This window comes from Leptodactylus fuscus, chromosome 2 (genome assembly GCF_031893055.1).
Source record: "Leptodactylus fuscus isolate aLepFus1 chromosome 2, aLepFus1.hap2, whole genome shotgun sequence".
Taxonomy (NCBI): domain Eukaryota; kingdom Metazoa; phylum Chordata; class Amphibia; order Anura; family Leptodactylidae; genus Leptodactylus; species Leptodactylus fuscus.
Window position 1 is genome coordinate 52,396,951 of NC_134266.1, and position 15,321 is coordinate 52,412,271.

The 15,321-nt window shown below is 44.9% G+C and overlaps 1 protein-coding gene across 3 annotated transcripts in view; it reads left to right on the forward strand.

The window, feature by feature from the left end:
- Positions 1-1,204: 1,204 nt before the first annotated feature.
- PHF12 (PHD finger protein 12) overlaps positions 1,205-15,321 on the forward strand; it is a 34,604-nt gene continuing 20,487 nt past the window's right edge. Inside the window, exons 1-2 of one of the 3 annotated variants that reach the window (XM_075263756.1) lie at positions 1,205-1,942; positions 4,124-4,305. In XM_075263756.1, coding sequence (XP_075119857.1) covers positions 1,889-1,942; positions 4,124-4,305 — 236 coding nt within the window. In that variant the 5' untranslated portion in view covers positions 1,205-1,888. The remainder of the gene's footprint in view (positions 1,943-4,123; positions 4,306-15,321) is intronic. The other 2 variants (XM_075263755.1, XM_075263754.1) reach the window with 2 other exon arrangements.

The window sequence follows — 15,321 nt, forward strand, 5'->3', positions numbered from 1 at the left end:
GCTTATATATAACCAGAGACCTGTATGTGCTTATATATAACCAGAGACCTGTATGTGCCCATATATAACCAGAGACCTGTATGTGCTTATATATAACCAGAGACCTGTATGTGCCCATATATAACCAGAGACCTGTATGTGCCCATATATAACAAGAGACCTGTATGTGTCTATATATAACCAGAGACCTGTATGTGCCCATATATCAAATCAAATCAAAAAATGCTTTATTGGCACGTCCGAATAGGTATTTGGCATTGCCAAAGCTAGTAAAGTGGGTGGGGGGGGGGGGGAGTTGGGTTGGGTGGGTGGTGGGTATGGGGGGGGGGGGTCGGTTATAACAGTCCATGGAGTCTCATCTTCCTCTTCGTTGGTGACTGCTATATGGGGAGGGGGAGGTGGGGGTGGGTGGGGCGGGTGTATTGGGATAAATATATCACATATATAACAAGAGACCTGTATGTGCCCATATATAACCAGAGACCTGTATGTGTCCACACACTTTAGTAGAGCCAATTAAGACTCCATTCACACTTGAAGTTAAAGGCACACTATGACTGGTTGCATAGGGAGGATCCGATCCCCAAAATAGTTCCTGCTGCCAAGGCAAATTGCGCTTGTAGACGTCCTCTACAAGCAGTGGAGGACCAGAACTTATCACGTGACGCTTTTTAGCCTATCAGCGTTGTTCTCTCTCCAGTTATCCCTACAAAACGCCATTTATATTGCCGGCATTCTGCAAGAACGATTTTGGAGTGAAGACCAGTTTACAAAATATTTCCCTGCTAAAGGCTCCATAATTTTTAGTTTTATGAGTGTATGAGAATCGGCAATCTTTGTGAAGAAATCTTCTCTACATACATGCCAGCTCCAAGATGGCCGCCCTCTCATTACATACACAGAACGCGCATGCGTGTAAAAGCCAAAACAAACAAAAAAGCCTTTGCATGTCCGCAGGAAGATGACCCACTGCGCATGCGTTTGACGTCCTTATTCTTCATTTGTCCGCTGTGTACAGCAGCTGTACACGCCTTTTCCAATCTCTGCGCATGCGTATAATTAATGACGTGCTCGGCTGCACGCCGCACCCCCTGCGGTGTACCGGCTGTGTATGTGCATTTTTGCAGCTAGTACGCATGCGCGCCTGGTGACATCACTGTAGCCATCAAATGTATCCCGCCTCTTTCGTGGCGAGTCAAGGCTCCCGGTTCTTTCTCTGTAAACGCATGCGCAGGACTGGTGACGTAGACGTCTGCTGTCTTCCCAAATACAGTAGCGGTTGCGCATGCGTATACATCGTGACGTGCCTAAGTCTAGCGCTGCTCCTATCCTTGCCGTGTAGCGGCTCGGCTCTCCCCCTCGCTCTCTTCCACGCATGCGCACAGGGCTGTCTCCCGCGCAGTCACTTTGCGCCAAGTGCGCGGCCGCTGCTGGGGGAGGGGAGACGCACGTAAGCAACCGCGGAAGGAGTGGAGCGCAACAGCGAGACAGTGTACGGTATACAGCCCCTGCCGTCTGCCCTTCTCCCCTGTGAAAAGACGGGGCCAACATGGCCGGAGCCTTGATGCTTCCTGCAGACCGTAGCCATCGCAGGAGGAGGGACCGGCGACCAGTCGGCTAGGCCCCGGATAGGCCTCGCCATATCCCCGGCGCTGGGAGCGCCCCCCTCCTTGGACTGTTCCATCTAAGGCTTTCTCGTCAGGCGGATATCTCCTAGGAGACGGCTGCAGGCCTGTGCTGTGTCCGCGGGCGCCCGCCTCCTCCGTCTCCGTTACTCGGTGCTGCGGGCTCTGATCCCTGAGGGAGGCCCCGGTGTCCTGTCCCCACCGAGCTCCTATTCTGTAGGCCGCCGGGCCTGTGCATCCTCCACTGCGGCCCTGACACCGTCATGGAGACCAAAACCATTGTGTACGACCTGGACACGTCCGGGGGGCTGATGGAGGTAAGCTGAGCCCTGTCACCTGAGCCCGCCATGTCAGTGCCAGAGCCCCCCAACAATACAGCATGGGGGAGGCTGCCCGGCACTGTAGGGAGGGGCACACGTCTACATACATGGTAGGGGGCACACTGCCCAGTGCCCTCAGCTCCTACCCCGGGGGCACATGCGCAGTGCTGGCCTCTATGTACTGCCTGCAGCTCCTATATGGAGGGTGGTGTTATAGGGAGGATGGACACATTGCTTTTGCTATCTCTGACTCTCTGGGATCTATAGCAGGCTGGAAAGGGTCTTAGTGTAGAGGTCACTGCCCCATGATCCCTCTTAGATCTCGCCTGAGGAGCCCCAATATAGACATGACTATGATATTACATTCATCCAGCAGTTACCCACAACAACCAGTCATATTCCAGCTTATAGTCTACAAGGGGTCTGAGGACACAGAGCATGAATCTGGTTGGTTGCATTGAAAACACCTCCATTTTTTTGTAGATTTTCTACACTAGAATATTTACAGCTTTTTAGCAGCAGCAGAAACACCAAAATGGTTTTGTTTTGTTTTTTTCACTGGAAATTTTGTTGTGCCTCAAGTTTCACCCTATGTATTGCATATGTTGTAGCATATGGAGGAGATTTAGTAAAATCTTACCTATAGTATACTATCAGCATGCAATTCTATGACAAAAAAATCAGCAGTTTGTCTGTCACATGTGAACTTGCCTTAGGCCCAGTTCAGCTCTACGTTTGGGCCATTCCGTTCCCTTCTGCATGAAAAATGCAGAGAAAAAAGTCTTGCACGCAGCAGTACACACTCTACGTTTTTCATGCAGAAATCACACAGACCCCATTATAGTCTATGGGGTTTGCGGGTTTCCTTAGGTAACGTCTTTTTTTATGCGGATTAGGTTTCCGTTTAAGCGGTCCCCATGCACAGATATGATCCGGGCCTTAGGTTAGTATCAGCCAAACCTGCTAATTTTAGTGAGACTGGCCAACTATCTGTATTGTATGGAGTGACCTCCTTACTCATGAGTGAGATAAGACGGGACTGAAGACTTGGAGTTCAATATGCCCGATCCTTTTGTTCTCAGGGGAGATGAACTCTGACCATGGCTTATTCTCCTCTTAACGTTCATATCTGTGCTTGGCTAAGCCAAGCTTCCACGTATGTTGTTGGATGTAAAGGAATAGCTGTTAGTTGTTGGCGAAATGCTTCTTTGGTTGTCTGAGCACCTTAAGGTATTCCCATTTCAAATATTTATGGCATATCCACCGGCTATGCTATAAATATCCCATCGATGTGGGAGGCTCAGCTATTCTTGGAAGTGCCATAGAAGCGTTGGAGAAATGTCCCATTAATTCTGCTATGCTATGCCATCACGTTCTGATTAGTGGTGGACTGGCCTGGGAGCACCTCTGATCCCGAAAATAAAGGGGCTATGCTTAGGCCCAGTTCACATCTGCATTTGGTCCTTTCCGTTCCCCTATCTGCACAGAATATGCGGAGAGAAAAGTCCTGCAAGCAACACCTTTCTCTCCGTATTTTTTGTATGGAAACCACACGGATCCCATTATAGTCTATGGGGTCTGCGGGTTTTCTTAGGTAACCCCTTTTTTATGAGGATAGGTTTCCCTTTGAGGGTTCCGTGAACGCAGAGTTGAACCTGGGCCTTAGCTGTCCCCATTCATTTCATAGAAGTAAAAAGGTTGTAGCTTGACCACTCCAGGTGAATTGGGCACCCCTAATCTCGATATAAGTATGGCCCTTAGAAGGAGGTACCTGCATCTTTCACACGTGGTATTTTTCAGTTTCTATGTTTTGTGTGCGTGTGTATAAAGGATATATTGGGGCAGACTAGATGGACATTGTGGGCTTTTTCTGCTGTCAGCCTTCTAGGTTTCTATGAATAATGTAGAGAGAAATGCTAATGTAAACCAAGCCCTAAGCCAGTTGCAATGATGATTCAGGGGATTTTGGATGTGCTTGAGCATCTAATGAAAACTTGCAAGCAGTGATCACAGCACATGAGACAACTGAATACATATCCCAATGATGTGGTTATATGTCCAGGCCCAGGAGCCTGCTGCTGCAGGGTGTACAGAGAGATATGTGTGAATATCAGTAGTAGCTTTGGGCATGTCTGTTCTGCCATTAACGCTCCTCACATTTTCCTGTGCCTACACTAGCAAATCCAAGCGCTCCTGGCACCACCCAAAAGTGAAGAAGGGGAGAAGAAAAGCAGGAGACCAGAAAAAGAGCCAAGGAGAAGTGGACGGGCCACCAACCATGACAGCTGTGATAGCTGCAAGGAAGGAGGGGACCTCCTCTGCTGCGACCACTGTCCTGCTGCGTTCCACCTTCAGTGCTGGTAAGAAGCAGTAGCGTCCCCCCTCCTTCCATCTTGTATTGTTTGTATGGGAGTCCCTGACTGTATAAGTTATTGTTTCCTTTTCCGTGTTGGTGTTTTCCTGCGCTGTATACTATTGCTAGGCCTTAGAGATTTCTGCAGGTCATTTGGTTTTAGTATTTCTATGGTAGTGTTTGTTTCTATGATACAGACGTCGCCTGTGATGTGATCATGTTGCTCCGGCCTGATACCTGTTTTGCTTCCAGCCATACACAGGGGGCGCTAGAGTAATTGAATAATCAAACCCAGCTCTGTTTGTTCTTCTGTAAGGTCTCTTTATCCTCCGGATTGCTGACTAGAGCGATGACAGACGTCATGCCATGGTTGCCTTTTGTGGATTCCTGTGGCAGAGCTGGCTAGTTCTCTTCTCGTATTGCTCCTTGAAGACTGATGTCCTTAGGCCTCTGTAGTATAAGTGAAAGTTTCCCAGCCCATAGTTTACTGTTATTATCTGGTGACACCATAATTCTACTTACCCGGGGAGAAAATATAATTAGGCCTGTAGAAATCTCCTGGTAGAACGGGTTGAGGAGAGCTGGGAAGGGTGCCAGCTTTGTTGTTCAAGGACAACCTCTATTGTATATGGATGGTCATTCGTACATGGAGGGAATGTTATCCAGACCCTTTTCTTGCAGGCTTGGAGTAGATGCCGTGTTACACTGAATTATTGTGAGCGCTGTGACACAGGCAGGAAGGAACTTGTACAAGTTTACATAACATGACATGGGGCTTGCTGAAAACGTTACGTACAGGGAGGCTGTCATTGGGGAAGCTGCTTTGTTTTATCTTCCTGTGCCGTCGATAGATGTAGTGTTGTGTAACTGTGTGGATTCCCTGGAAACCTTCGGCATGTCCTGGGTAAATGCCGATCACTGTGAATGGAAAGGTTGTGCTCTTTTATTAGGCTCTGTTCACACAATGTTTATGAGCTACGATCGAGAAATACCTTCTATGTGGCTTGCGTCTATCTATTTAGTAGTAACACTAATATAACACAAGGAACATACCAACGCCATAAAGATGTCTTATAGCATTGGGGTCAAGGCTCTAGCTAAAACGAGTTGGGTAACCTCAGGGTCCCTGTGCTGTGCCCATTGGGGCAGTCATATGCTGCACAAGGGTCTTTTGGTTACATGTTTGATGGCTTCTTAATCCATTACCATTTTAATTAATAAATGATGATCCATCTTTAATAAACACATGTAAAATGTATGATTAGGAGGAGTCTGATCTGAGACACCCCCCCCCCCCCTCCAATACCGTGAATGAAAACGGTGGGGTACTGTTTCAGCACTTTGACCCCATCAGTCTTTTACTGCACTACATTGCCCCTCAAGAGGGCTAGCCTGTTTCAAGTGAATCAATCAATCATAAAGTGCTAGGAATAGAGGAAAATATCTATTGTAAAGAAGGAAAAGCTTTACCGGAATTGTATACGTGGTGTGAATAGAGCTGGATATAGTTCAATTAAATTCCTGAATATTATCAGCCTTTATGCTGTCAGTGATTGGGAGCATAGTGCCGACTCTATAAGCGTATGTATTACACAATATGACCTTGTAGTGAATGGGATTTGTTAAAATTCTGTTCACACTATGTTGTTAGAAACAGCACGTATGCTTGGCTCACAGAGGATTGCTTAGACTTCTCAGCGCTCTGAGAGTAAACAATGTTATCATTGACTCAGTGCAAACAGATCTTGATCATGGAGAAAGGGTAACACCCAGTTTATTAGAAAGTTTTTAATGTACACCAAACCCCATGTAGGGGTGAAATATACTCAAAGACCAAAAAGTTCTCGTCCATGTTCAATGGTTACAGCCACATTAGACTATCTATACAGACTGCTATTGTTTAGGGATTATCTTGGAGTCTAACCTTAAGATGGGTCATTATTAGCATTTTAGTAAGGGCGAGAGTCCCAGTAGATCAGTTATCAGCCGAGTAAAGGGGCAGTGGTGCTCCGGCTCAGACACTGCTCCAAACATTGTGTGGTGACTGTGAATTATACTAGATATTACTATACTATACATATACTATAATAAATTGTAAGCTCTCGCGGGCAGGGCCCTCTACCCCACTGTGCCAGTCGGTCACTGTTAGTATTACCGTATATACTCGAGTATAAGCCGAATTTTTCAGCCCAGTTTTTGTGCTGAAAAAGCCCCCCTCGGCTTATACTCGAGTCAGCAAAGAAAAAAAAAAATATTTTTTTTTTTTTTTTTTAGGAGGGGGGGTCCATGACCAGCCATAATATTAATGTATAGAATCTCCCATAAAATAGTGCAAAAGAAAAAAAAAAGATTTTTAAAAAATAAAAGTTCTAAATCATCCCTTTCCCTAGAATACATACAAAAGTAGAAAATGACTGTGAAACACATACACATTAGGTATCCCTGTGTCTGACAGTGCCCGGTCTACTGAATATAGGGTATCTGCAGCGCTCCTATTCCATCAGGAAGGGGTTAATAGGTGCACTGCAGATACCCTATATTCAGCCAGACTGAATTCCAAGTGGGGGGAATGAAAAAACCCAGTCCTCAAGCTCAGGGAAGGGGCAGACAGACAACCAAAACACCCCCTCCCCTTTCCCAGCACCCAAAAACTCCGACCATTTTAATTTTTGAAATTTTCCAGTAGCTGCTGCATTTCCCCCCCTAGGCTTATACTCGAGTCAATAAGTTTTCCCAGTTTTTTGTGGTAAAATTAGGGGGGTCGGCTTATACTCGAGTATATACGGTATATCTACCTGTATATTTTGTGTATTGTATGTAACCCCCAAATGTAAAGCCCCATGGAATTAATGGTGCTATATAAATAAACAATAATAATAATACTACAGCTCTCTCCAAGTCACCTGAACATTGCAATGCTAAAAGTCCTGTATTCTGAGAGTGAGCAGTGTCTGGATGAAGGGTGAAGAGGCCACAGCACACACACAAGCACCTCGGCTTCTTGGTACTGTCTTAAGATAAGTTATCTGTTATATCCCCTTGTAAAAAGGTAGCACTTTTCCTAGATCAACCTTATCAAGCCAAGTGCCTCCTTGTGAAATAAGTTCCAACTTCGTACACTCTGGTGTCCATCCTGTGACAGATCCTTTGGGTTACCGGGTACTCCTGTGGCAGGGACACTTTAAAAGTTCCAAGTTCCTTCCGGCTCTTCATTTATCAGATCAGAAGCTATTTTCCTATTCAGCACAGATATCTCACCCCCTTTATATGGGTTGTCTAGGATCTAAAGGTAGTTGATACTGATGACTTACCCACTGTATAGGTCATCAGTTTCGTCCCAGTCATGTGGAAGTTATATATCAAGTGTAAGTCCGGAAACAGCCCTGCTCCAATTCAAGTTCCAGTTACCACCTCTCCCACTTCCGGAGCAGTGATTCTCAACCACGGCATATACCACAGGTTGAGAACCACTGTCCTAGATAATGACCTCTACCGCTGGCTCCAGATGCAGAGAATTGCTGAGGTTTTACAGTGCAGGTTATATATAGCAAAAAAAAAAAGAGAAATTTCCAGTACGTGTTTGGGATTTTCCGAATCCCATTCACAGGTCTAGGAATCTTTCCTAGCCATAGCAGAGATCATTATGATACTGATTTCATCCTTTGTGATGTGCAGAATGAAATCTGCTGCAAAGTATGAAATGCGGGAGGAGTGTTAGAACTTTCTTTATATTTCTCATTCCTTTACAATTCACTCCTGGTTTTGGCTCAAAAAATGCCACACAATCTGCAACAGAAAACACAGCTTTTCTGCAACGTGGGCCTCAGCTGAAATGTGTTTTCAATGAATTCTATTCTCCTCCTTTTGGAGAGGCTATTGGTGTCAGATCTCCCCCCCTCCCCGAAAAGACTGTGCCACTCCAGTGGGCACTGCATTCCTTTCATTGTTTTGTAGTAGCTTTGCAGATCTTCCCCATGCACTTGAGTTGAGGTGAGCCTGCAGTACCAGGAGCAGCCACTACAATATGTACAGTAGACAATGAAGCAGGTTCAGGATTTGCCTCTGTGTAATGTACGGGGTGCTAAAGTCAGATACTCACTGGAAGACATGCTGCAAAATCTGCAACGTTTCTGCAATATGGGGCCTTAGCCTAAGGTTATGTGTTCATACACAGCAGATTTCCTGCTGACATTTCTGTGACTCCATTGTGTTTTGTTGCAGTTTGTGCAGCGATTTCTGTAGATCCCATTCAGGTATTTGGGACAGTCGCACAAAATCGATTTCATCCACAACCGAGTAGGATCATTTCTGCACGTCTTATTCAGAAGAATGGGCGGTAGCTAAAATATCAGCAACTTATCTGCTGCGGTGAACTTTTTTAGTCAAGGGTTACACAGGTGACCTAGTTGCAGACCGTGACACTGTGTAAGGACTTCTCCGTGTATCTGCTTCTAATGGAAGTGCGAGTCATGGAGTGCGTGGCCCGTATTGGTCTTAATGGGTGAATGCAGATGTTCTTCCTTGGGTGGTCCGTAAATAAGAATGGAGACTTGCTCTGTTTTTGACCATGGGGATGCACTTTAAAGTCTGAAAATCGCAGCACACGGATGGAATAGATAAAAGCTGGTCAAGCCCATGACCCTACAATGAGCAGAATTGTTTTTTGTCCGAGACGTGTGAATGAGGATCTTGTGAGAAGGAAACTACATAGATCTGTCATGTAGTCAGTTTGGTTGCCCAAGAATGGTTATACATGACACAACCATCACAAGGTAGTGCTCATACGTGTACATGATAACGCTCTCACACATTGGGAATTGTGGGCTGGTAGTGCTAAAATTGTAGGGTTCCTTTAATGCAGGGGTAGGGAACATACGGCTCTCCAGCTGATGCAAAACTACAACTCCCAGCATGCATACTTGCTCTGCTGTTCTTGGACCTCCCATGGAAGTGAGTGGAGCATGCTGGGAGTTGTAGTTTCACAGCAGCTGGAGAGCCGAAGGTTCCCTACCCCTGCTCTGTGTATAGTGGCTCCTTGTGTATATGCGGCCTCCTCAGGTCTTGCACTTAGCATCGGACGCTGCTTTTTGCGCTTTTCTTTTTAGAATAGTTGCTGCTGATTTTCCTCAGTAGTGATGAATTTTATAGCACAAAATTAGATGCCAGCCATATATCTTTAGGCACCTTCACCTGCGGTACCGGGAATCCTCCTGCCTAGTTTGGAGTTTTCTGATGATGGTGTTCTCCTTATGAAATATTCTGGTGACTTAATGGGTTGTGGAAGCTGGATCAGTTCTTCATTATTCTGTACACCCGAGTCTTGAAAGGGCACATGGCAAACACTGGTGCTTTTTTTTTTTTTTTTTTTTTTTTTTTTTTTGGGGGGGGGGGGTTTCTGAAAGACTGCATTCAGAAAGTAAACCCCATGTTCCCTTGCGCTCAGCAGAGCTTGAAGCATTTGTATGTAAAGTGTTAATGAAGTTTCCTTGTCTACAAACCACAGGGAGTGGACTTGGCAGACTCATTCCTCGGGGATACAATGCTTATATGATAAAGGCTTATTCCTTCTCTGGAGCTTTATAGGAGACCAGATACTTCCTGTCCTTAGGGCAACTTTTCTCGCCATAAGTGATACCGAGCGTGATGGGACCTTTGTTGGTCTCAGTGTAGGAATAAATATATGGATTTCTTTTAAGGGACGCAATGGATTTCTTGTCTTTGGATTTCCACTTCCAAATCAATATGTCTTTCTATGTGATCTTATCGGTAAAGGCTGGCCTATAGGACCCAGAATAGAAAGGGCTCTATGTCTGACAACATTGTAAACACCCCGCCATTCAGATGAGTGGCCCTTTGGTTAGATGCTTGTCACATTTCCATTCACAGAAATATACAGAAACTCTCTGGAGAGTCTTTTGTTCTGGAATTCGAAGTCTCTGATCAGACTTCAGTGGTGAGATCTGATAATTCTTGGTAACACAGAAGAAGCATTATGGTTATTTGCCTTTAAAGCAGTTTTGTAGCTGATAAAGTGATAGAAAAAGCTCAAAATGAAGAAAAATGATCCTCTCCATGAATCCACCGCTGCTCCTGTTCCTGCACTTCTAGGGTCCTTCACCAGTCTCTACTTCCTTGGCCCTCTTGACACACAGGACATGACTGGCTGCTCAGTCTGGGTGTGCGTGGCGGGACCAGGAAATGTACAGTGTGTGCATAGGGGTCGATTTGAGATACATTGGTGTAATATCTGTAGGTCTGTGAGCTGCCGTCCAGTGTTTGAGCACAACTGGCCGCTTTCTTGCTTCATAGACAAAGATGGCTGAATGTAGAGGTAGCATTAGAGTACTTGTCCCGACAAGGCAGCCGATGTGATCTCCGGGTATATGAACTTCATGGGGGGTGATTCAATCCTTATGTGTACACAGTAGTAATAGAAAATGTTTACAAGCTGGTAATATTTTCCAAAATGTGGTTTCTAAGACGCCTACAGGAGATTAACTGTGAAAAAAATGTTGATCTCTATACCGGTCTTGAAGCTGATGGTTTAATCCCATCTAGATTTAGAATGAGAGGTGAGAGAAGCTTTGGAGGTCTCCCAAATTCTGCCGTATATGAAAGGGTTTGTCCAGTGCTGAGGAGTTGGAGTGCTTGGGTTGCTGGTCACGTGACCTATGAAGTACGGGTAATACATTGTGTCATGTGGAACTGCAGACTTGGAGAAATTGCACGCCATGGTCATAGCATGATGTTCATTATAGAGCGGTAGTATTTTTCCTTTTTGCAGTTTTTTTTTAGTGTGTGGTTTTCTTGTTTCACCGGTCTGGACACTTTACCTACCAAGCAATAACTTTACGGCCATAACTTATAAATTCAGAAATCTGTAAAACTCGCAGTATTTTCGCTCTACCTTTATCTTGTTAATAGGCCACAGAACTTCCAAACTAGTTCTCATTTTCTTTCAGTATTTGTGCAGTTAGGGCTAGCTCACACGTAGTTGTTTGGTCCGGATTTTGCCTCAAAATTCGGATCAAAAAAATGCCCCCCATTGAATACAATGGGAGCCGGTCATTTCCTTTTTCGCTCACGGAAAAAAGTGACCTGCCCTATCTTGACGTAGCTTCAGCGGTGGTTGCCGCCGTGGCATCAGAAAAATTCCTCCGGACTAGACCCATTCATTTGGGCCTAGTCCAGAGCAGAAAGCCTCAACATTCGTAACTGGCCGTGGCAGGCGCATTTTGGTCCGGATTCTAACGCGGCTTGCCGCGTCAAAATCTGGACCAAATAACTACGTGTGAACTAGCAAATGACTTCATTACCTATTTTTGCTCCTTTTATTGTAAAAAAAGAAATAATAATAATACATATATCAGTCTGTTGTGGCATAAGGAGCGCAAAAGTTGAAAGCTGCTCTACAACATGATCCTGTATCTCACAGTCACTGATCTGTTTGCAGGGTTTTAAAGGTTTTCTCTGACCGTTTTGGTGGTGATATCTTTTGTCTTGTTCGGTTGCCAGTGGATCCGATCATAAATGCAGGAACTTTCTATGGTCTGGGACTTGTCGGAGACCCAGCCCCGTGACTTCCTTATTTTGGCCGGGTTATCTTTCCTCTTTGTTTCTGTGCTCCTGCATAAGAAGATAAAATGAAGTCATGACTGGATTTCTGACAAGTGCCAGACCATAGAAAGGTCTCTCATTCATGGTCGGACCCATTAGCAATCTATTGAGACCACAGACTGTCACGGCTAAGATGGTTAGAGAAAATCTTTAAAACGCTGCAAAAATTGTAATTTATATTCACAAAAATCCCTTTAGGCCGGTGTCCCATGAAAACATATTACAGTAATAGTAATTTATTTTTAGTTTTGTGCAATGATTCACTCTCTAATGGCCGTAGCCTTAAATGGTACCAGATATACTGGGTTTCTCCTGAGAACTCAGCGATTTCTTCTTTTTAGAACATTTGCTACCTCTATTAGTTTTTGGTCGGCCTGCCCTTATTTCTGGCTTTAACATGAAATCCTTCCATTGGAGGCCACTATAAATAAAAACATTAGCGATAACTTTCTGTAAGTATGTGGTCACTTCAATGAGAGTGTAGCCATGTGCAAGGCATTTGTATTGGCAAGTATCTGCGTCTGTGTGGATGGATTGGTATGTTGCACAGGCCGAAGCCTGCCGAGCACTCTTGAGATGATCACTATGTGGCTCCTTCTGCGGCAGGCTTCTTGGAATGATGTGTGGTATGCAGGCTTTGTCCTCCCGCTCTCCAGACGTCTTCCAGGCTTCTGCACTTTCTTTTGTTGCCAGTTCCTTCATTCTTCTGGACTGATTAATGCTCTTTACCAAAAAGAGACCCTTCATACACGTTTTAGGAAGCCACTGCTTATAGGTGGAGGAAATGGGAGGAAGTCACCCATACCACATTTCTGTTAATGTAGCTATGGCTCTGGGACACACTCAGTTTTTGTCTGGCAATATTTAAAAAAAAAAAATTATGATTCTTTTTAAAGAGGACTTTTCATGGTTTGGGCCACAGGCAGTTCTATATACTGCTGGAAAGCCGACAGTGCACTGAATTCAGTCGGCTTTCCCGATCTGTGCCCCGGGTAAAGAGCTAGCGATCCCAGTACCGTAGCTCTTCACAGTCAAAAGGACGTTCCTGACAGTCTGTCAGGTCCGTCCTTCTCCACAGCAGCGCCTATAGCACTGTACAGTGTGAGCGGGGAGGAACCTCTGCTCACAGTGCTCGTCCATAGATGAGTATTATCAGGAGGGGAGGGGGCTTTCCTCCCCGCTCACACGGTACAGCGCTATTGGCGTTGCTTGTACAGACTGTCATAAACGCCCTTCTGACTGTAAAGAGCTACGGTACTGGGACCGATAGCGCTTCACCCGCGGCACAGATCGGGAAAGTTATAGACAGTAGGAACTAAGCAGATTAATATATCACTTTCTTGGAAAAAAATTCAGTATAACTTGTCACTCATTGAGCTAAGGCTAGGTTCACACTAGTGTTATTTAATGTCCGTTGCTCTAATTCATCACAGGTTCAGATCAATGAACATTAAATGACAGGTGCAGACAGTCCCCTCTCTTTGGTCTCTCAACATTCACCCCAATGCAAAAAACCCATTATGCAAGCTTTCTTTCATCATTATCATATATATGTTTTTTTACTTGTCTTGCGTGCACAGCCTTTACTTCTATTACATATGTCCTCAATGGGATCGCACACAGGCTGTGTTCCTCTGCTACTGTTAATGCCATTTCATGTTATCCTATAACGAATCACAGCAGCAGACATTAACAGTAGTGTGAATATAGCCTAATGCTCCATGCACACAAGTGAGCCATGTTTTTCACAGCTAACACACTGACCCATTATTTTCTACGATCTCATGTATCACAGGTCTAAATAGGGGGCAAAAGTCAGGACAGGTCTTATAGCGGTTTGTTTTTCCAAAGCCTATCTTCCTGAAAAACACATGAATATACTCGGGTCCTCCTGCAGATCACACAGCACAGGACAAGCTTGCTTTTGCTCTCTACTAGCAGCAGTAGACTATATGGATCGGCACATATAGAAATGAATGGTCTCCGGGGTCAGCTCTGCGGCGTCTGGATTCCTGCCTAAAGAATGGTATTGATGTGACCGTAATGAGATTGAATCCATCAGTTTAGCTTATCTGTATAGCGATGTATGGGAATTATAGGTTTGTGGTGCTGGTCTGTGTGTACTTAGATGTATCAAAACAGGCAGGTATACTATTGGACTTGCACCAGGGATACTGTTGTACACTATATACACCATGTATTCAAGGGATTGTCCAGGAATTACAGTTTTGGGTGAAGAGGCCGAGGAAGGTGAAATATTAAAATACTGGTTTGTCCCCAGCACTCTGGTATCTCCCACCACTGTCCCCGGGCACTGCTGGACTGACGTCCTCGCCGCATGTTAGAGAGTCCAATCAGTCCGGGATTCTTTCCTGTGACCGCTGAGGCCACTGATTGGTTCAGTGGGCACGTGCAAGCGAGGACTTTCCCTGAATACCGGTGTGCCTGGGCCAGCCAAAATATCAGTGGATTTTTGTCAGACACTAAGCCAACTAATGGGTGGCCGAAACTTAGACCAGACAGTGTAACAATGCACCAGATTTATCATCCACAATCAGTCACTGATCAATCTGGCGCATTTTGATAAATTGACTTTATTAGTAAATCTGTCCAGTGTATTTTAGACGCGGTTCACATCTGCGTTCAGGCCGTTCCATTCCCCTCTCTGCATGAAGTGTACAGAGAGAAAAGTCCCGCAAGCAGAACTTTTCTATCCGCGTTTTTCGAGCGGAAACCACACGGACCTCTTTATAGTCTATGGGGTCTGCCGGTTTCCTAAGGTAACCGCTTTTTTTATGCAGGTAAGTTTCCATTCGGGAGGTCCCTAAGCGGACTCCCTGAACGGAAACCCGAGCGCAGATGTGAACTGGGCCTTACGTGATGTGACATTATGGAGAACGGTCTTTCTTGGTATGTTGTATTTGCAGACATAAAACCACTGGGGTGAGGTTTCAGCACATCTGCAGCTTCTGCCTGGTAATGTGTAGTCTAGATTCTCGTGTGTCACACCTGTTAGAATACATGTATATTTCACCCATCCAATTCACACCAGCAGGCATACCCAGATGTTGTTTCCTGTATTAGACCAAGTTCATACTTAGAAATTTGGAGCCGTAGTTTTTTTGTTTTCTTCGCCCAGTGTGCTGAAAAAAAGAATCCCAGTGTGGACCGATACATGGTGTACTGCTTTTTCCAATAAAAGGACATTTTCCATCCATACAAGTTGCTGACAGACCTGATTGTTTTTTCTATTGCAAACCCTTTTGCCTGGAGAGGGGTTTCTGTCGTGCAATTTGTGGGATAATTATCTTTCTTTGAAAAAATAAAAATAAAAAAATATGTGTGTGTGTGTATATAGATATATTCATATATATAAAAAAAATTCCCTATTTTTTTCTGTTTCTTC